This window comes from Pleurotus ostreatus (assembly GCF_014466165.1).
Source record: "Pleurotus ostreatus strain PC9 chromosome Unknown scaffold_1, whole genome shotgun sequence".
Taxonomy (NCBI): domain Eukaryota; kingdom Fungi; phylum Basidiomycota; class Agaricomycetes; order Agaricales; family Pleurotaceae; genus Pleurotus; species Pleurotus ostreatus.
Window position 1 is genome coordinate 2,565,617 of NW_023503156.1, and position 19,290 is coordinate 2,584,906.

Here is a 19,290-nt window from a genome sequence, read left to right on the forward strand (position 1 = left end):
TCTACCCTTACCATACTGAGGCATTTTTTCTGTGATCTACAGACCACCCGTGTTTTCTATTCCGACATTCCAGCGGCTCCGTGTTTGCAGGCACAATACCCTTCGATGCAGCTGACTGCCACTAGGCCAAGCACTGCCTAAATCTCATCGTCATGCTCATCGTCGCCTGCAACTCGTAGGCTATTGTACCTGGTAAGGGCGGTATTTGTGGTCTTGGCCCTCCGCTGAGCTGTTCGCCGTACGCAGATCGATTCGCTCATTCTCCATGCCCAGCGTTCGAGCACATATAAAGGAGGTGGTCGACACCAGTGAAATGAGCATCTCTTCATCTTCAACATGAAGTCCATTCTCTCAATCGCATCTTTGGGGTGTTTCCTTGGTAGTGCATATGCGCATACGATCTTCCAGGTATGGCGTTCTTTTCACCTACTGTAAAATTGACTTATATCGTGTAATTAGGAACTCTGGGTGAACGGTGTTGCTCAAGGACATAAAGTCGGCATCAGAGTACCAAGCTACGACGGGGTGTGTTTTCCAGCAGCGTATGTGATCCCTCATCTAACGACGCGCGCCAAATAGCCCATCGAGAACGTCACTACGAACGATCTCATCTGCAATGGCGGAATCAACCCTTACTTCCAGCCTATATCCCAGACTATCATCGATGTGCCAGCTGGTGCAGAGGTGACCGCTGAATTCCACCACACGATCCACGGGAAAAATCCAGGCGACTTGTCCGATCCAATTGATCCTACTCACAAAGGCCCTCTTTTGGCATACCTGTACGTATATGCTTGAGGCTAGCCTGAATACTCCTCACGTCAGAATAGCGCCAAGGTTCCATCCGCCCTCCAAACTGATGTTACTGGCCTCGACTGGTTCAAGATATACGAGGATGGTTACGGACCTGGGACACAATGGGCTGTAGACAGACTCATTGCCAACGAGGGCTTAGTCACATTCACGATCCCTGAATGCATCCCCGCCGGAGAGTATCTCCTTCGTGTTGAACTTATTGGTATGTTTGTGCCATAGATGGCTCTCGGAGCAAGGACTTATTCACTCATTCACCATCTTCTAGCCCTCCACTCGGCGTTTTCTTACCCTGGTCATTCCATTCTATTGTCTTACCCGTATCCTTGATGCTGATACCTTTTACTAACTACCAGGCGCCCAATTCTATGTAAGCTTACATCTTGTTTTCAGAAAGCTGCCGGTCGACTGACATCTCGAATAGATGTCGTGTGCTCAGATCCGAGTCACTGGAGGGGGCAACGCAGTGCCCGCTCCTATCACTCACTTCCCCGGAGCCTACAGCGGTATGTCTCGTGAGGGAGCCCAAACGACCAGAATGCTTATAGCGAATCTTTCATAGGCACTGACCCCGGCATCAAGTTGAGCATCTATTATCCTCCAGTCACAAACTACGTCATTCCAGGTATGTGGCAAACTTTGCTAGAGAAACCTCAACTTAGCTTGTTATTGTAGGACCTCCCGTCTTCTCTTGCAACGGGACCGCCCCTAGTACTAGTTCTGCCGTCGTTCCCTCGTCCCCAGTATCCTCCACGGTAGCACCTCAGCCTACTGGCCCCACGGTCGGACAATGGGGACAATGCGGTGGCATCGGGTGCGTTTGATATACTGATTATCTGCCTTTATACCAACGATCTGCAGGTACACTGGACCTACGACGTGCGTCGCTGGTACTACTTGCTTCGCTCAAAGCGACTACGTTCGTACCTCGCTTTTTTGTTTCGACGCAGGCTAACAGTCTTTCTCAGTATCATCAATGTATCTAAGTCATTGCCTTGACTACGCAAGTTGCTACCCCTTTCTACGTGTGCTGCGTCTAGCCAATATCATACCAATCGAATTTTGCTCTTCTCTCAGTCGTTCATTTTCGCTTCTTGAGAGGCCAAGAATAGCTTCGCTTACCACTCAAATTCAATTGAGTGGACGTCTATTCATCGCTAGACTGAGACAGTTGACGATGATAACCCACGAAAGAACTTCGTCCGCCGGGATAAGAGCGCGGATTCAAGTCAGTATCAAGTTGGACCCTAAGACTTAGGTGATGGTCGATGGTAATTGTTTGAATGATAAACGCCTAGTATGATGTCTGATCAGATTATCCAGCCAACGTTGTTCTTCTGTCAACCTTCATAGCTGGCAGGCTGGTCGCTGTTGAGTTGCCTGCTTGGTTTGCGTCAGACGAACTTGGCTGTAAATCATGGTTGAGTACCTAGACGTGAAGCCAAAATCCCGCGGCGGCTCCACAACTTACAAGTCGTTCGCTTCGGTCGCCCGCGGCCTCCAAACAAACGGTGCTCCACGCTCGGGATACCGTACTTGAGGAACTACCTCTGGCTAAAATATTCTATTTGCTTATTTGCTCGGAGAAGCCAAGCTTAAACCTCGCATTCTCCATCGTATGTTGCTTCTTTTCTTACTCATTCAAACTGTGCCTGACGTTGTTTACTTCGTCGAACCTACCCCGCTTGTGTCATATGATACACTGCCTATGTGCCACGCGTGGCTAATAATTTAGCCTCTTCGCGATATCGAACAATATCCCGACGTTGACGCGTGGGCTGCGGTGTGGTACTGCAAGGTTGAACTGGTCATGTCCTATCATGGGGAACCCACAGCACGCTCCTTAGTATTCTACGGCAAAAAGCTGCTGCCGCAACCCCCGCACGGGGACACGGTCAGTCTTATGATGCGAAGTACTTCCAGAATGCATCGAAGTGGGTTGTTTACTCGTATAAAAGTGATGTCGGAAAGCTTGGATTCCCCGCCACTAAACTCATCGCCCTTGCTTCACTATGAGAGCCGTCGTCGCCTCGTTGGGACTTTTCTTGTCCGCCGCTGCCGGACACACTATCTTCCAGGTATGCTTCAGTGTCTTTGTCATCGAGACTTCGAGCCTAACAATCGACCCAGGAACTGTATGTCAATGGCGTCTCGCAAGGTCATCTGAATGGGATCCGAGTTCCTGACTACGATGGGGTCAGCTTCTCCAATCCTCCTCAATTTCCCCGTGTATTCAACGTTTCTATCAGCCTATCACCGATGTCACTTCTAATGACGTTATTTGCAACGGTGGCATCAACCCATTCCACCAACCTATCTCGACCACCGTCATCCCGGTCGCTGCTGGCTCTCAAGTGACCGCTGAATGGCACCACACATTGGTACGCCATAAATTTCCCTGGTCAGACCAAATATTCACGTTTAATATGATTATTCAGTCCGGTGCTGCTCCTGGAGATGCTGCAGACCCGATCGACGCGTCACACAAGGGGCCAGTCATGGCATACTTGTAAGTAACCTATTCTATCAGTGATTGCTACTGAGAAATACTCACACTCGCAAAGGGCTAAGGTTCCCTCTGCTACACAGTCCAGTGTGACGGGACTGCAATGGTTCAAAGTTTGGGAGGATGGTCTTACCTCTGATGGCAAGTGGGGTGTCGACAGGTTGATTGCCAACAAGGGAAAGGTCACTTTCACCATCCCAAGTTGCATCGCTGCAGGTCAATATCTCCTGAGGGTCGAGATTATCGGTATGTATCCAAATACTTGCCACCGTGAAATGAAACCTAACCAAAGTTTATCAGCCCTTCACGCTGCGGGCTCATATCCAGGTGAGTACTTTGTTATCAGACAATATGCTGCCCTGCTGACCAACTACATACCAAGGTGCCCAACTCTACGTAAGCCCCTCTACACACAATTCGGATTATGTCTATTCGTGCTGAACTAGGTTACTAGATGGAATGTGCTCAACTGCAAATTACCGGAGGAGGAAACACTTCGCCCGCTACAGTCAGCTTCCCTGGCGCGTACAAGGGTTTGTTTACTGACACCTCCGTTTTCTTTCATCATCCTCACTACATTCTAATCAGGCAGCGACCCCGGAATCACGATCAACATCTACCAGACCTTGAGTGGCTATACGATCCCTGGTAGGCCATTTCCCAAGGCCTCCAACGTTCCACTTGGATAACGTACATACCTCTCTTCTGTAACCAGGCCCTCGTCCATTTAGCTGCAGCGGCTCGCCGCCTCCCACGCAGGCCCCTACTCAAGCTCCCCCTGCATCGACACCCGTCACCAATCCTCCACCGGCCTCTACGTCCGCTGCCAGTGGAACAGTAGCCCAATGGGGGCAGTGCGGTGGAATCGGGTGAGTACCCGACCCCTCAATTCAATTCGGATGATACAGAAACTCATTTTCCCCTTTAAACAGCTACACTGGACCTACGGCCTGTGTCTCCCCTTTCAAATGTACGAAGTCCAGCGACTACGTGAGTCTCCCGTACCCTCCCTTTCTTTGGTAAATAATCTAATATCTATTTCTTGTCCTGCAGTACAGCCAGTGTTTGTAAAACCTCAATACACAATCAGTTCGCGAAATCTCATTATCTACACACGTCGAGATGTATTCAATATTTTCCAGTCAATTCCCATTTTTCTCTGGTCTTTGAGAACGCAGATACGTAGGCGCGGATAAGCTGTATATGAGACGCACATCTCGGAGCCGTGGGGCTCATGCCTCTGCCCGATGAGATTTTGCCCCCTATGATCCCCTTATCTTCGCGTCTGGCCCCTGATGCTGCCACGAAGACTTGTACATCTCTCTATTCGCCGTCCCGCACCTATCGCGTTGATGATTTACATTTATAATGATCACCCCATGGGAGTGAATGCTTCATTTTTGGGTACAACCTGCTCTATGGCGCATCGTGTCTGCTATTCTTCGGAGCCAGGACTAACTCAAGGATCAATACCCAATTCTTCTGTCATTCCAGTAGGATTCTGCCTGCACTGGCTTCGCCACATGCCCTGCCCCGCTGGTACTCATACCTATGTCATTCATGTCATCTGACTGTAAGCATCTCCTTGCAGATAGCCCACCCGGCAGAACTCTGACTTTGCAGCGAACTCTGGACTTCTTAGAATCTCCCCGCCGGAACCTCGCGACCGCAGCTGGAGTCAGAGTTCCGAGATGCTGAATGCGCATACCTTGCTGTCTGATTTGAGTGCAGGTGCATGTGCTGTAGCACGAAGTCCTTTCGTGTCGTGTTCTCTTTGGCTGGTGAAATGCTTCCAACACCGACGTCAATATCGTCAGTTCTTAAACGCGGCGAAATCCTCCTGGTAGACGGGGGTTCGTGGGCTATAAAGGCCTTCAATAGGACATGTCTAAATCTGCGTATTCAACAGTCAACTAGTAGTCCTCACCTACTCGTCGTCTCCAAAAAATGCAGATCCCTCTTGTGTCTTTTGTCTCGCTTGCCCTTCTCACAGGCTCGGCCTCATCCAAGACCGTTTTCTCGGTGCGTCTTCAAAGGCGCTTTGTTCAGAGGCGCCATTCCTAATTTCTTCTTTCCCCATTGTGTGACACAGGGTCTTTCCGTCAACGGCGTCGATCAAGGCCACGCCGTCGGTGTGCGAGTACCATCGTCCAACAACGTAAGTCTTCCCCCACCCACCTCAAGCAACCCTAGTACCGAGTGGAATGATACTGACGCTTCGTTGTGCCTGCAGGCGATCACAGACGTCAACTCAAACGACATTATCTGCAATACCAACTTCATCCAGCCCGTCTCTGACACCGTAATCAAAGTACCCGCCGGCTCGCAAGTGACCGCTCAATTCCACCACACATCTGCCGGCTACACCGGTTTGGCGGATCCCTCTGAACCGCTGGACCCCACCAACAAGGGGCCTGTTACCGCCTACCTGTATGTTTCCTGTGCTTCAAGGATGATTGTTGAATTTCTGATGCAGTATTTTACTTCGTTCTGTGTAGGGCCGCTGTCCCCGATGCCACGCAGCCCACCGTCACGGGCCTCAAATGGTTCAAGGTCTGGCAGGATGGCTACAACTCTGAGACCCACCAGTGGGCCTCCGACCGCCTCTTCTTGAACAAGGGAAACGCCACGTTTACCATCCCGTCGTGTATTGCGAGCGGCCAGTACCTCCTCCGCGCTGAGGCCATCGGTCTCCAGAACGCATACACGTACCCCGGTGCTCAGGTAAGTGTCCATATTTTTTGTTGGGATATTTGATGTATGCTGATCGTGGCCTTTAATTATAGTTCTACGTAAGTGCTGCCACCAATAAAATGAAGGGCGTACTTGACTTATGCTTACGGCTGTAGATGAGTTGCGCCCAAATTGAAGTGACCGGTGGAGGAAGCGCTACGCCACAGACAGTCTCCTTCCCAGGAGCCTACGCTAGTACGTATCTAGGATCTTGCTCAGACGTATGATCCATTAACGCCCGTTTAGCCAACAGCGCAAGCATCATCACCAACATCTACGGCATCACGGACTACACCCCTCCAGGTTAGTACCACCACCAGCAATTGCCGCCACCTTCGATTGACGATGGATTTGTTTGTTTGACAGGCCCAGCAGTGTTTACTTGCTAGATATGGAGCGATGTGATTACAGATTAATACACATATGTATCCTATTATATTATATCTAGAGCAGAGTCTCGCCTAAAGACCTCGTTAGTGCCCGTAAACCGCGAAGATGAAAACACATCTACTCACCGAGAGCTGCTCTCACCAACGAGCACCCGACGTTGACAGTCTGCTGTACTGCAGCAGCATCCGCGAGCGATGGATTGACTTCCATCAGATCAAACGCCACCAAGCTCCCGGTTTCGTAAACCGCTTCGCAGATGTAATGCCCCTCTCTGAAAGTCAACCCGCCTCTGACCGGGGTGCCGGTAGACGGGGCGACGGTGGGGTCCATGGCGTCGACATCGAAGCTGAGATGGATGGGACGCTGTCCGTGCGCGCCTTGATAGTCCTTGTTCAGCCACTCCATAGCCAGCTCGACGACTTTCCCGATGCCATAGCGGTCAACTTCGTGCATCGAGAAGGCTTTAATACCATGTTTCTTGAGGATGGCCTTCTCACCGGCGTCAACATCGCGCAGGCCGATGTAGACCAGGCGTGAGGGAGTCAACAGGGGAGGAGAGGGGATCCAGGAGAACGGGTGCGTGGCATGCGATGAGGTAGGAGCTGCTTCGGGCACGGTGTCGCAGGCAGTGAGGCCGAGCAAGAAGGCCAGGGGCATGCCGTGGATGTTGCCAGTGTCAGTCGTCTCAACGGTGTTGATATCGGCATGTGCATCGACCCAGATGACACCTGCGTCGGGGTACGTGCTGTTCTCAACGGTAAGTCCTCGGTGAATTATTTAGAGGCAGATGAGGCATTACGTCAGTGTCCCAGAAATAGTGCCCATCGCGAGCGAGTGGTCTCCGCCGAGCGTGACGGGGAGCTCGCCCTTGGCGCAATGCGAGCCGACGGCCTGCGCGACGCTCTCGGTGACGCTGGAGACCAAACGGGGGTTCTTAAGTAGGCCGATGGGCGGGTCTCGGACAAGACCTGTGTCGGGGTCATTGGCATACTGTGCAGAGATCTCCTCAAACTGGTGGTGCCCGTCGAATTTGACCTCCCAGCCAAGCCCTTTGAGCTGGTCGACGAGGCCCGCCTCGACAAGGTGAATCGGACCTCTATCGACACCTGGTTTAGGCTAGATAAGGATGTCAGCCCTCTACATCGAACTTGAACTCGAGCAGCAACGCACCTGGCCTCCACTGCGAGCATCGCATTGCGGTCGATCAGCTATTGGTCAACGAAGAGTGATTTAGATGAAGAAAGCACCTGAAGGGGCAGCCGACGATCTGTGAAAGGGCGTCAGGGGTGGCCCGCGGGGCAGTCAGAAGGCGCACGTACGGCAGCGGTCTTTGGCTCTTTGATAAAACGAGAGACGGAGGCCATGGTGATGATAGTAGTAAGTCAAGAAGTTCAGCAAGCGAGTTTTGGCAATAAAAGTCGGGCAAGATCCGCGCAATACCAGTTCATTGGGCGGGTAACGTGACACCGCCGACTCAGGCGACTGCGTCAGCTGAAATCGCGTTCACGAGCAAAAAGTTATGGTTACGCAGCAGAGAAGAGAAGGAACACAGCACATATGGGGACCGGAGATACTCTGGTCTTGCCGCTGATAGGGGCTCGGAGCAATATCGTTCTTCCACGAGCAAGACGCGCTGCAAAGAAGACGGCTGAGCTGGAATGAGAAGAATTTGCGGTTGGAGACTGAGTGCTGGAATGCGACCTACACGATGGAAAAGGCTACGCGTATCTTTCTCTCTCGAACACGACCACGATTCTCTTTTGCCCGCCGTGATTCTGTCTGGACTCAATTTGCTGGTGGCCGTATCATGTTCAAGACGTCTGGGGGATCATTTGATTGGTGGGCGACTTGGAGACAAAGTGCTCGTCGCGACGGAAGCAATCCAGGGGCTAGGATGGCATCTTCTGTTTCATAACGTGTACGGAAGCAAAAAGACCTTGCTCGCTGCTGGCCACGACGAAGAGACGCGTTGTGGAGAGCCATGGCGAGTTCTCAGAGGCCTGGCGGTGAACACGACCTCTGGACCCACCAATTCTGGTCAGTAAATGGACTGGTCCAGTTTCGGGCCAACCTCTGTCATTGGTTGCCGGTGATATCTGATCCACAGGCGCTGTTTTCTGCCAGTCATGATCTTGAGGTGCATGAGGGAGGCTAAAAATACACGGCCTTATAATATCCTGCGCTGGACCGTCCATCTGCATCACTTCAACCACCGCTATCATCATGCACTCGCCCTTCGCCTCGCGGCCAAACTCGCGTCCTACCACCCCATTTCGCTTTAAAGACATCGTGAGTCTGAGCTTCCCCCCACTTTCACTTTACTGACCACCTCCTTCCACAATGCCCATCCACTTTCCCAAAAAATCACCTTCGCGCCCGAATCTCAATCATAACCATCACTCCTTCTCATATATCGTGGATCAGGTCCTCGATGTCATGAAGCACTTCACACACGAGCGCGAGTCGGAGGCGCACCAGATCTTTCGGCAGCAGGCGGGCCACAAACCTAAGGGCGTCTTTCCACAGACCACGAACCCAGACGAGGAGACTGTGCCGGGTATCGAGCATCCTGGCTCGACCGGTGTCATCTACTGCTCGGATCGCGCAATGGCGAATGGCTTCACATACGCTAACGCCCATGAATGGGCAAACCTTGGCCAGGGCGCGCCTGAGGTTGGTCCAATCCCTGGAGCTCCAACACGCCCGCTCGCCATCCCCATGCCTGTCGATTCATTAGAGTATGCTCCAACAACAGGCGTCAAAGGTTAGCGTTGATTCCGTGCCTGCGTACATGAGAACACTGATTGATCATCAACTTAGCTCTCAGAGAGGCCGTAGCACGCCTCTACAACGAGACCTACCGCAAGGGAAAGTCTAGTCAGTATACCTACGAAAATGTCTGCATCGTGCCTGGCGGCCGCTCCGGTCTATCTCGCGTCGCTGCCGTCGTGGGTGATGTCTACTGCGTAAGCGATGTATCCAAGGCTACGCGGCGTACTCTCGCTAACGCATGGTTGCAGTCTTATCAAGTCCCTGATTATACCGCCTACGACCAAGTTCTCAGCGCGTTCAAACGCCTTGTTCCTGTGCCCACTGTGTATGGTTATTTCGTGTTACATTGCTGTAATGCTCGCTCACGGTTTCTATTTAGCCTCGAATCCAAGTCGAAATACCGTCTAGATATAGAACAGACCAAAAAAGACATCAACACACTAGGTCTCTCCGTCCTCATCGCTTCCAACCCTCGTAATCCCACTGGTCAAGTGATCAAGGGCAATGATCTCAAGGAGCTCGTGAGCCTCAGCAGAGAAGGTAGCACACTCATCCTCGACGAGGTAAATATACTCTTTCTCCGTTGCTGTGCATCTCCATTGCTGTGTATGGGTTCTCATCGCTCCAACTAGTTCTATTCATGGTACATTTATCCCGACAACGAAAAAGATTTCGGCAAGTCGATTTCGTCTGCCGAATACATCGAAGACGTCAATAACGTGAGTGCACTCGGGTTGACCTTGAACCGATCGCTCCATGCTGACATTCCTGCCAGGACTCGGTGGTCATCATCGACGGTTTAACCAAGGTCAGCTATCATCTAGAATCTCGGCACTGCCAGGTGACCTGATCATGCGTAATGCAGAACTGGCGTCTCCCAGGCTGGCGTGTCTGCTGGGTGGTAGGGCCCAAGAATCTCGTCACTGCCCTCTCACAATCTGGCTCCTTCCTCGATGGCGGTGCCAACCACCCTCTTCAACTTGCTGCCCTCCCCCTCCTCGATCCCCAATACATCCGCCAAGAGAAAATTGCTCTCCAAAAGCACTTCAAAATGAAACGCGACCACGTCCTCGCCCGCCTCAAAGCCATGCATCTTGAAGTCGATATTCCCCCCACCACAACCTTCTACGTCTGGCTCAACCTTGAGAAACTCCCGCCCCCAATCAACAACGGGCTTACGTTCTTTGAGGAGCTATTGAAGGAGAAGACGATCGTTATTCCGGGTATCTTCTTCGATATCAACCCTGCGCACAGGAGGAATCTGTTCAACTCGCCGTGCCATCCGTATGTGCGCCTGAGCTTTGGGCCGCCGCTGGAGGATTTAGATCGCGGATTGGATGCGATACAGAGGGTGTTGAAGAAGGCTAAGAAGGAGGGTATGCAGGCGTTTGGGCAGGGGTATAAGAAGAGCTTGGATGAGTCGTATACCCCCAGTACTGCCAGCACGGAAGGCAAGGGTGACTTCCAGCTGCAAGTGCCCCCGCAGACGGCGCATGCTGCTGATCACGTATAGATTGCATAGATGTCTGGAGATTGAGGCTTCCTACTTTGTCGTGCCCTTATAATTAGTAGTACAATACATACACGATTCTTATTTTGCCTTCATTTTGGTGAGGTCGCGTAATCTCTATAGACGGGTCACGAGGCTAAGTGCAAGTAAGTTCGTCGATAAGTCTGTCCCTGAATCGGACGCGTCTTAGTCACGGTCTCGCTGTTGTCTCACTGTGACAAACTCTGAGATAGTTGCTGCATACGAGATCCCGATTCTGATACAACTGACTGGCATCGCTTTATGGCGCACAAGCTCGATGGCCACGCTACAAGTCCCTTGAAAGTGTATTTGTCGAAGGAATCTCTTGGCCCCAATACACATAGCCTACTGGAGGTCCCACCGAGCAACGACCTGCCATGCATATACCTATATGCGGTGCTTCCTACACAGGCGAGCGTTGTAACTGGCATGGGGTATTGGTATTGTATTGACTGTCTTAGAACCTCAACTTTGAATCCATAGCCTTGTTCCCTCGCCTCGTAAAGGGTATTTGGCAACCCGCCGCTTCTAATATTATTGCTTTTCGAGGCTGTCGATCTAACAGAAAGCAGTATCTAGTTTCAGTGGGTTTGCTGGAGTTGTATGAAACCTCCACCGCTGGCAACAGACCGAAGACATCGAAGACAGAGATTGATATAGGTGCCACGCAAGATCGACTTCTGGGGAATGGAGTAGGATCCTGGCCTTGAACAAACTCCTCTCACTTTAATTGAATCCTGCAGCCTCGATCCCATAGCTGGGAGAGGGCTCTTCGACATTCATGCGCCACGATATGCAGTGACCCCAGTGCAAGACTTGAGTCAAGGTTCGAAGCATACAAACGTCGCTGCCGCTTCGTATCAACGGTCGCATGGTTGTATAGCACGATCAAACAACTCGCACCCGTCGGCACAATCACCGAGAGGCTTCTTTGTGGCTCATCTTCTATCCTTCCTTGACGGGCGGCGAGGAGACGGAGGTTGCTTCCACAGTGTCCCGACGACTTGCAAGTGCCATGGTGTAGACTGGGTGGGTTCGTTGCCTTATTCGCACCATGGCCACGGCGTGTCCCGACCGGAAGATGGTCTCGTATTTCATCGAACGCTACACCGCACGGGTCGCTTCCGTTGCTAGCCTCTGAACGTCAGGCATGCGCCATAGTCGACCCCTCCTCTGTTTCTGGGGAGCACCCAGTCGCATTTCTCAAATTCTCGGAGGCCGCACAACATTATCCACCTGGGGCAACAGTGATCGACATTTCTTGGTGCTCTGTAAGCTGTCTTGTCATACAGGACATCATCACCCGAGCCAGGCTTGCGCCTGTCCAGATCATAATTTAGGCACAATAGCAGGGCGGTCCGTATTTCTGGCCATCGAATCCGCATATGTACCCCCTTTACCTTGACTTGGCCAGTATCCCCGACCTCGGCGACCGCTTGGCTATGTTGGCCTGGAATTTCGTATCTACCATCTGATGCCCCAAGCTAAGGCCACCAAGGAACAACGCTGGCATCGTGACTCTCAGCGAGTGCGCCATGGATTTATAATTTTAACCGTCGAAGTTCTCTTCGTGACACGGTGAATATGCTTCTGGGATCCTCCAGCACGCATTCGTAGGCTCTACTTAGTCAAATGCCATTATGCACATGGTGAGAAGTGAACGTATGAACGTGTGAACACCTGATATTTACGTCTCTCCGAGAAGAACAGAGTAGAAGAACAGAGTAGAGCATGCGACAATTTACGGCGCCAAAACTTTATAGCAACCTATTATAGGAGCCGTTCAAGAGCCGTTTCATCTTCCTGGGGTGACGACAAGAGATCCTCGATGCGTAAGTTAAACCTGGCTTCCAATAAATCTTGCTGATGCCCTTTTCCCATTAACCTTGGTGCCTGCCTTTGTTCAGCGATGTTTTCCCTTCTTCTCCTTTTACTTCCATCCGCCCACGTGGCGGAGGATGTCATCCGTGATCGATATCGATCGAGGTACGCACATGGAAGCATCTGAGATTCACCCCCGGGTGAGCGACACCGTTACAATGCCAGAGGCCGTATTTTCGTCTGGACATTGTGTGGGACCAGTTCTCAAGGGCGTGGGTCTGATGACAAGCTGTTCGACCCGTATGATTTAATTGATGTCTTGGGCTTTGGATTCTCACCTCCGCTGTACCTGGTTTTGCAGACGAATCAGGGGATTCCTCGGTGGATGTTCAGAGAACGGGATCAGATGAATTTATTGGATTCGCCACTGATTATTGCACCTTTCATCTCTCAATAGACGGTAGTCAGTCAACAAAATTGGACTGCGCCTACGGGTTGGAATACAAGAGATCCATCAAAGGTGCTTGATCCAAGTTGATTCAAAGACGCGAGGCAGGGACCATCAAGTAGGTCCTCGAGTGTCGCCCTCGGGGAAGGACAAGATAGAACAAGAACAGACGTGTGCCCTGGAAAAAGCAGCGGGAAAGGCGCGCCGTACCGTAGAGTTGCTGGAAAGGGAACAAGGCCTTTCCTAATTTAGGGCGCTAACCACATTGTGGATGAACTTCTTCTTGCCCTGCTCGCTCGCCTGTCATTACCGTAATCTTTCCTCAGTACCTGATTTTTCTTCCTCGCAGGAACGAGGGGATCTCAGAATCCTACTTAAGGCCTTCGAATTCCGTATCGACGCCTCACCAGCAGCAAGCAAGAGCTACTCTGGTGGTTGAGTGCGTCTTCGTCGTTCGAAACAGCCCACGAATCACACAATGGTCGCCCTGAACTATCTGACTGCCTTCCTCTGGCTTGTCACTTTCGCTGCCGCCTCCCCGATTCCAGATGTCGACCGTAGAGGTCCATTTGGTCCCATTCGGTTCCCTCAAATCGACCCCCGCGGCCTACTGTGTAAACTCCCATTCATCAGGATCATTTGCCCTCGCGGCGGCTCCAGCAACCCGACGTGCTCGACACCAATTGGGACGGCTCGTGGTGTAGTTGACCCAGACGGCGCCAACCGGTATTCAGTCAAGTACGCCAATGCTAACCGATGGCAGCCATCCACTGTCGCGACCACATGGAGTTTACCGTGAGTACCCGTTGACCTTTGCCCATGGCGTATAATAACCGTGTTATATCAGGAATGGCAGCACCAACATCACTGCTCTTCCGCTTGCATGTCCTCAAGTTAATGCCGATGCTTCATCTGTGTCCGAGGACTGCTTGTCTATGATACTCTACGTCCCAGCGACATTACATGTTGGGTCTAATGCACCTACGTTTGTCTGGTAAGCTCACGCTGCGGCATCTGTCTGTGATAGTTTCCTTATGATTGAACGCACACAGGATCCACGGAGGATCATTCTTTGTTGGCTCGGCCAATGGTCCTGGGTTGGATGGCTCTAAACTTGCCATTGCGACCAACTCTATTGTCGCTGTTATACAATACCGTCTAGGCGCAGTAAGTTTATCAGTTGGCTTGACACCGGCTTTCATTGTTAACTTGTGCGTCCCCAGCTGGGATTCATGGCACCTGATGGCAAGACCAACTTGGCCGTTGGCGATGCAATTAACGCGCTGAAGTTCCTCAAGAACGTGGTCCCATCCTTTGGCGGAAGCACTTCAAAGATTACCATCGCCGGTCAAAGCGCCGGGGCTACCATGGTTAGAGCACTCCTCGCTGCCCCTTCAGCCTCCTCGCTCTTCAAAAATGCCATACTCCACTCTGACCCTATGGTATGTCGAGAGTTATTTTTCAGTCGCTTTGACTAATCACGGTTGCTTCAGGACTTTGGTTTCCTTTCGACAACGGCCCAACAAAATATGCAGAGCCATTTCAATACTGAGATAAACTGCGGCGCCACAGATACCGCTTGCCACAATGCCCTCTCCTTGTCAACGATCACCGACGCATCCTTGGAACTTTTCTCATCAGCGGCGAGCTTTGAGCCCAGTGCTGGCATGTCCCAGCCTATGCGTCCAGTCCGCGACGGCTCCCTCATCACCTCGTCTCTTGACTCGGCATCCTTCCCTTCCATGAGTAAGCCCGTCCTCATTAACACCGTTGTAAACGACGCCGGTCCTGCTATTTATGGGAACTTTGATGAACCTATGGGCGAACAAATGTTCCAGGCCGTCGTGTTTGGCACCCTTGGTGAAGACCGGGGAGACACCATTCTCTCCTCTACCCATTACCCATTACCACCAACCGTCAACGGCCAATTGGACGCTCGACCTACTTTAGAGACTATGGGAACTGATCAAATGTGGAAGTGCCCCAGCTGGACATTTGCCCGCAACTATATCCAGAACGGCGGTACGGCATACATCGGAGTCTACTCAGTGGGCGCCACGTACCCAAGTAACGATGGGGTTTCGTTTTGTGCCCAGAACGGCGTTGTTTGCCACGAGGACGATATTCAGATTGTGGTAAGCTACTTTCCGACAGTCCGCACTGAAGTTTTCAAGCTTATTGTCCTATTACCAGTTTGGGACTACCAATAGCCCAACCGCTGCGCAGTCCTCCCTTACTACGGAAGTTCACAAACGATACAAGGCCTTCATGAACAATGGTAATCCCAATCCTTCAGGTGTTTCCGCTTGGTCGGCCGCTACCTCGTCCAACCTCAATGCCAAGGACTTGGGAGGTTCGAGTGCAATTCCCATCGGTGCATGCGACCCCAGCTTCTGGGGAGCCGCGGTGCCATACGACTACCAAGTTTACCCTTAATCGATAATCCTTCAACCCTCTGAGAACTGTTGTCATCCCTTCAATCTTGAACGACGCTTCCCCCGTTCTCTTTCCTGCCCCCCGTCCAATCTAATTAAACGGCTGTGATCTAGTTATATCCAACTGTATCCATATTGTTTTCGGAGCTTCTCTATCGGTAATACGCGATGATATATGTAGCTTATAGAATTCATCTATTAATGTGGTAGTTTAATAGTTGTGGGTGTTATCCCCTCCAATGCTACGATTGGGTCATTTTGCATGGAATGTCTTGGACTTGGGGTGAACGATAATATGAGGATATACATATACGAAACTGATTCAAGGTAGATTATGTATCTTCAATGTAACCCCCGTGGTGCTTACAACTTGGGTAAGCCCGGTGTGTGAAACGCTTGAGGTTCGACTTCTGTAAATATATCAAAGTTCCGTTGCAAGATGATCTCATGTGTAAGGATCTACGACGGGATACGTTAATAATATACCCAGAGGTGGACAAAGTGCAAGAGGAGCTCACTCCAGCTTTGTCAAGCCTTACTAAAGCTCGATGCAACCTTCCCTTGGACCCACCACGAGTTTCATCGCCTTCATACGTTAAAATAGCGCGTCCCTCACTGTCGGGCTCTTTGAGACGCCTAGGATTGATCACCATTTGGCCGAAGGCACCCTGGGAGAGTTGCTGCACCGTGGCCCGCTGCGCAGCAGTATTCTTTGCCCCACGAAGTATGCTGGCCAGAGTGGTGATTATGTAGAACTGAGGCGGCATGAACGTGATCTTCCCTTCGTTACATTCGGCAAGGGCAGCCTCAGGTGTGATAAATCGGGCTGATATTACCTCCAGGCCACCATCTTTGTACAAGAATGAGTACACGCCATCCAACGGTTGAGAAAGACTAAAAAGACGCTCGCTGACCATGTTTGGGGAGGCGCTCTTCTTTGTCACCAGAAGAAAACCCTGACGCCGAGGCAGCGGGGAGGAATGTCACGTAGAATTGTGTCCGGAACCGGCTGCAATGCGATTGTTTAGTAATATTGCCTTGGCCTATAGGTATCGTCACACATACCGTGGTGGGCCAACGGGTGTGATCCAGCGAGTGAACGGTAGTAGCGCTGAAGTATCTGGTTCTAGTAGGTGCTCCTGGAGGAAGGAATTGAAAGCAGTCTTCTGCGAGTGGATGGCATGCCGCGCTTCGTCAAGAACAGCATTGCTGGGAGAAGCCCCCTTCTTAGAATGGGCTAGGAGCAAGCCAGATTCTTCGAATGTTTCTCGGATTGCAGTGATTTCCAGCGTCGGGTCCTGCTTAGCATCATAGTTCCCACCGGGGAAAACCTGGGATCCAATATTTCAGCAAGGCCTCGTTGTGCAACTCAGAAACTTACAGTGACACCTCCGAAATGACGGGCTCGAGGGTTCCGCTGGACGAGTAGAATCTCGTTCCTCTCGTTCACTACCACTACACTAGCCGACGGGCGGGGCTCGGCGGGCTGTTTAGTGGATTTGGAAGTATTAGCTGACATGGCAGTGATAAATGGACGACGACTTTGGGCGGCATCGCGACGCAGATAGCGACCTCGTATATAACATGTCGGTGTCCGGGGTGAATTTGAATTCGGGAACTTATACACCCGGTTTAGCATCGGTCCTGAACGGATTGATGACTAGAATGCAGGAGCCAAGTCAGCAGATTGATCTCAGTGGGGAACTTGTAACATGGGGCAGGCACAATGAGGCGCCGACGGCGTCGGAAACTGAAGCTAGCCGTAAATACAAGCACCCATGCTTGGATCTCATAATATCCAGGGAAAGAAAGCCGTTACAGAGCAAAGTATACCAGGTATGATGGATATGCTAACTTAGGAACTAGTTAAATCCCGCGTGCTACGGCGGAGGCAGCTGGCGCAACGTCTTCTTCCAATCCTGATCAATGGGCGCCCCCACTGGAGTCAGCAAATGACACCTACATCATCTTCGAGAGCACGGTGCTTACATTATGACGAAGAGCACGGAAATCGGGGACACCCGTAATATGGACGAGATAACGGGCGAGTTTCTCAAGCTCTCTATCGGCCATAGCGGCAGGAGTATGGGCGTCCTTGAACGCGCTGATCTTCAGTCCAGAGCCAGGGTTGAGCGCAAAATTCCGACTCTAGGCTGTTTGAGTGCAATCGAAATTATTCGAAATGAACGTATATACCAGATCATCGATATGTATTGTGTTCGACGCGTCGCTTTAGATGGTCTGTTAGTTCTCCACGGGGTTTCATCATTTCCTGGACGTACAATTGGGGGAAGCGATTCCAGATGATTTGGAGAGCTTTGACCGAATGATCCCATGGCTTGCCGTCGCGTACAGTGAAAACCTTGAACATCGCTGTCTTGTCTAGCACTGTTATCCAGTACACAGTGAGCAGAGGGGTTCAAGTGATAACAACGAAGTACCGACCAAATGAAATCTGTATAACTACGGCTCTTGGGATATTTTCATTTCGTCAGGGTATCTCCACGTACCTGATAATTCTTGTTGGAACCGATCATTTGCAGTTCGACCAGTTTCGTTTCAAGCCATATCCAACTCGTCTGTGACCTGGTTTCACAATGAGTAGGTAAAGGGAATACTAGCGTGAAGTTCACCAGATGCAAACTAGTATTCACTAAGCATATGCAAGGAGAGAAAAGCGGAAGACTACTCACTGTCGTAGTGAGGGTAGACAGCCTCCAGAAATTCGTGGAGTTTGGGACGAGCACACTCAGCAGGAGGTAAACTTCCTGTAGTCAATGGCTTGGTATCAAGAATAGCTGAATCAGGACCCTTATTTTTAGCGATCAAGACCCGGGAACTGAAGACCGGAACGTACTGTAATCTATGTCTAGAACCAAGAGGCGCTTTCCCGACCTGAGAGGGAAAATGATGTTGACGTTTAGCTTCTCGGTCGCCTCTCTGATCTTGCGGGCATTGCGTCGATCGCGCTTGTATGCCTCCAGAGCTGCGTCAGTGAGCTCGACATCAAGGTCGTTGATTAAGTCTGGTAGGTTCCCCATCTCTATCAGCAAGTTAGTATCATAGTATTTGATTGATCAGTAGAGCAGGGACGAACGCGATGGGTCCTTGATTTCATGACCCTCTGGTGTGCCAACAAGTGTGAATTTCTTGCCAGAGAAACGAAGGTCAGAACTTGTAGCGCGTCAATTCATCCTTGTACACGTGTGATGAAGGATGCCAGGGCGTACAGACATTCGGGCCTCCTCAGGAGGTAGCTTGCCCTTGACGAGCCCAAGGATCTTCTGCCGTTCTGGTGGGACATCGGTCATGCTGTACAGCGTAGCCTTCAAATCGAATACTCTACAACATCAAAGGTTGAGACTGATTGCTCAGGGATTCATTCAGGACATGGAAACATGCCTATCAGAGTCCGCGACCTTTAATGAAAAAAGCTTTCCAGACCAGGAAAATTGTAGCTCTGTCCATGTCTCTGGAATGCCAGAGTCGTCTGCCACAATTGTCTGACACGAAGTCCAACAAGGAGTCAGGGCTCAGTTCAAGAAGAGATATAAGTGTGTCTTGACTCACATCATGCTCTTCTGCTGCCGCACTCGAAGTTGCACTGACAGAAGCCCCTTCTAGCTGATGTTCTTCAGAAGACATGGCAAGCAACTGATTCTGGCGGTAAGTACGTTCCGGGCTCTGCGGAAAGGACACACGGTTGGAGTTGGTTCGGAAATCAGGCGCCCACACTACCAAATATTTCTTGTCAGATCCCGTCACCAAACGGAAGGGGGTCGACCTCTGGTATGTTTCTGCATTCGACTGCAGAGCCCGCGGTTCTCAATCAACATCCCTT

At 51.1% G+C, this 19,290-nt stretch overlaps 8 protein-coding genes across 8 annotated transcripts; 5 read left to right on the forward strand and 3 right to left on the reverse strand.

The window, feature by feature from the left end:
• Window positions 1-336: 336 nt before the first annotated feature.
• Window positions 337-1,768, forward strand: PC9H_000908 (uncharacterized protein; the record flags this gene model as incomplete). The annotated part of the gene is made up of 10 exons (XM_036770561.1): window positions 337-408; window positions 460-525; window positions 580-782; window positions 831-1,018; window positions 1,082-1,108; window positions 1,170-1,183; window positions 1,238-1,319; window positions 1,376-1,438; window positions 1,489-1,627; window positions 1,675-1,768. The coding sequence occupies 10 exons, from the start codon at window positions 337-339 to the stop codon at window positions 1,766-1,768; spliced, it is 948 nt and encodes a 315-aa protein (XP_036636406.1).
• Window positions 1,769-2,825: 1,057 nt separating this feature from the next.
• PC9H_000909 (uncharacterized protein) lies at window positions 2,826-4,390 on the forward strand (the record flags this gene model as incomplete). Its single annotated transcript, XM_036770562.1, has 12 exons — window positions 2,826-2,891; window positions 2,944-3,009; window positions 3,063-3,194; window positions 3,252-3,322; window positions 3,378-3,565; window positions 3,620-3,646; window positions 3,702-3,715; window positions 3,774-3,856; window positions 3,912-3,967; window positions 4,035-4,188; window positions 4,252-4,309; window positions 4,373-4,390. 12 exons carry the CDS (start codon window positions 2,826-2,828, stop codon window positions 4,388-4,390), a joined length of 933 nt encoding a protein of 310 aa, XP_036636407.1.
• An 876-nt stretch (window positions 4,391-5,266) lies between these two features.
• Window positions 5,267-6,360, forward strand: PC9H_000910 (uncharacterized protein; the record flags this gene model as incomplete). The annotated part of the gene is made up of 7 exons (XM_036770563.1): window positions 5,267-5,341; window positions 5,412-5,477; window positions 5,553-5,749; window positions 5,818-6,043; window positions 6,106-6,111; window positions 6,169-6,247; window positions 6,299-6,360. 7 exons carry the CDS (start codon window positions 5,267-5,269, stop codon window positions 6,358-6,360), a joined length of 711 nt encoding a protein of 236 aa, XP_036636408.1.
• A 136-nt stretch (window positions 6,361-6,496) lies between these two features.
• On the reverse strand, window positions 6,497-7,806 carry CAR1_1 (Arginase, catabolizes arginine to ornithine and urea; the record flags this gene model as incomplete). The annotated part of the gene is made up of 6 exons (XM_036770564.1): window positions 6,497-6,513; window positions 6,568-7,187; window positions 7,242-7,558; window positions 7,613-7,622; window positions 7,690-7,709; window positions 7,762-7,806. The coding sequence occupies 6 exons, from the start codon at window positions 7,804-7,806 to the stop codon at window positions 6,497-6,499; spliced, it is 1,029 nt and encodes a 342-aa protein (XP_036636409.1).
• Window positions 7,807-8,782: 976 nt separating this feature from the next.
• On the forward strand, window positions 8,783-10,727 carry PC9H_000912 (uncharacterized protein; the record flags this gene model as incomplete). The annotated part of the gene is made up of 7 exons (XM_036770565.1): window positions 8,783-9,206; window positions 9,263-9,408; window positions 9,463-9,539; window positions 9,594-9,777; window positions 9,847-9,933; window positions 9,990-10,022; window positions 10,080-10,727. 7 exons carry the CDS (start codon window positions 8,783-8,785, stop codon window positions 10,725-10,727), a joined length of 1,599 nt encoding a protein of 532 aa, XP_036636410.1.
• A 2,765-nt stretch (window positions 10,728-13,492) lies between these two features.
• Window positions 13,493-15,450, forward strand: PC9H_000913 (uncharacterized protein; the record flags this gene model as incomplete). Its single annotated transcript, XM_036770566.1, has 6 exons — window positions 13,493-13,809; window positions 13,862-14,008; window positions 14,067-14,181; window positions 14,238-14,456; window positions 14,508-15,149; window positions 15,208-15,450. The coding sequence occupies 6 exons, from the start codon at window positions 13,493-13,495 to the stop codon at window positions 15,448-15,450; spliced, it is 1,683 nt and encodes a 560-aa protein (XP_036636411.1).
• Window positions 15,451-15,812: 362 nt separating this feature from the next.
• PC9H_000914 (uncharacterized protein) lies at window positions 15,813-17,088 on the reverse strand (the record flags this gene model as incomplete). The annotated part of the gene is made up of 5 exons (XM_036770567.1): window positions 15,813-15,908; window positions 15,968-16,299; window positions 16,364-16,458; window positions 16,515-16,780; window positions 16,831-17,088. 5 exons carry the CDS (start codon window positions 17,086-17,088, stop codon window positions 15,813-15,815), a joined length of 1,047 nt encoding a protein of 348 aa, XP_036636412.1.
• A 241-nt stretch (window positions 17,089-17,329) lies between these two features.
• Window positions 17,330-19,094, reverse strand: PC9H_000915 (uncharacterized protein; the record flags this gene model as incomplete). Its single annotated transcript, XM_036770568.1, has 13 exons — window positions 17,330-17,368; window positions 17,439-17,597; window positions 17,646-17,679; window positions 17,732-17,837; window positions 17,895-17,904; window positions 17,960-18,035; window positions 18,083-18,092; window positions 18,143-18,247; window positions 18,307-18,492; window positions 18,547-18,623; window positions 18,684-18,791; window positions 18,840-18,952; window positions 19,020-19,094. The coding sequence occupies 13 exons, from the start codon at window positions 19,092-19,094 to the stop codon at window positions 17,330-17,332; spliced, it is 1,098 nt and encodes a 365-aa protein (XP_036636413.1).
• Between the last annotated feature and the right edge of the window lie 196 nt (window positions 19,095-19,290).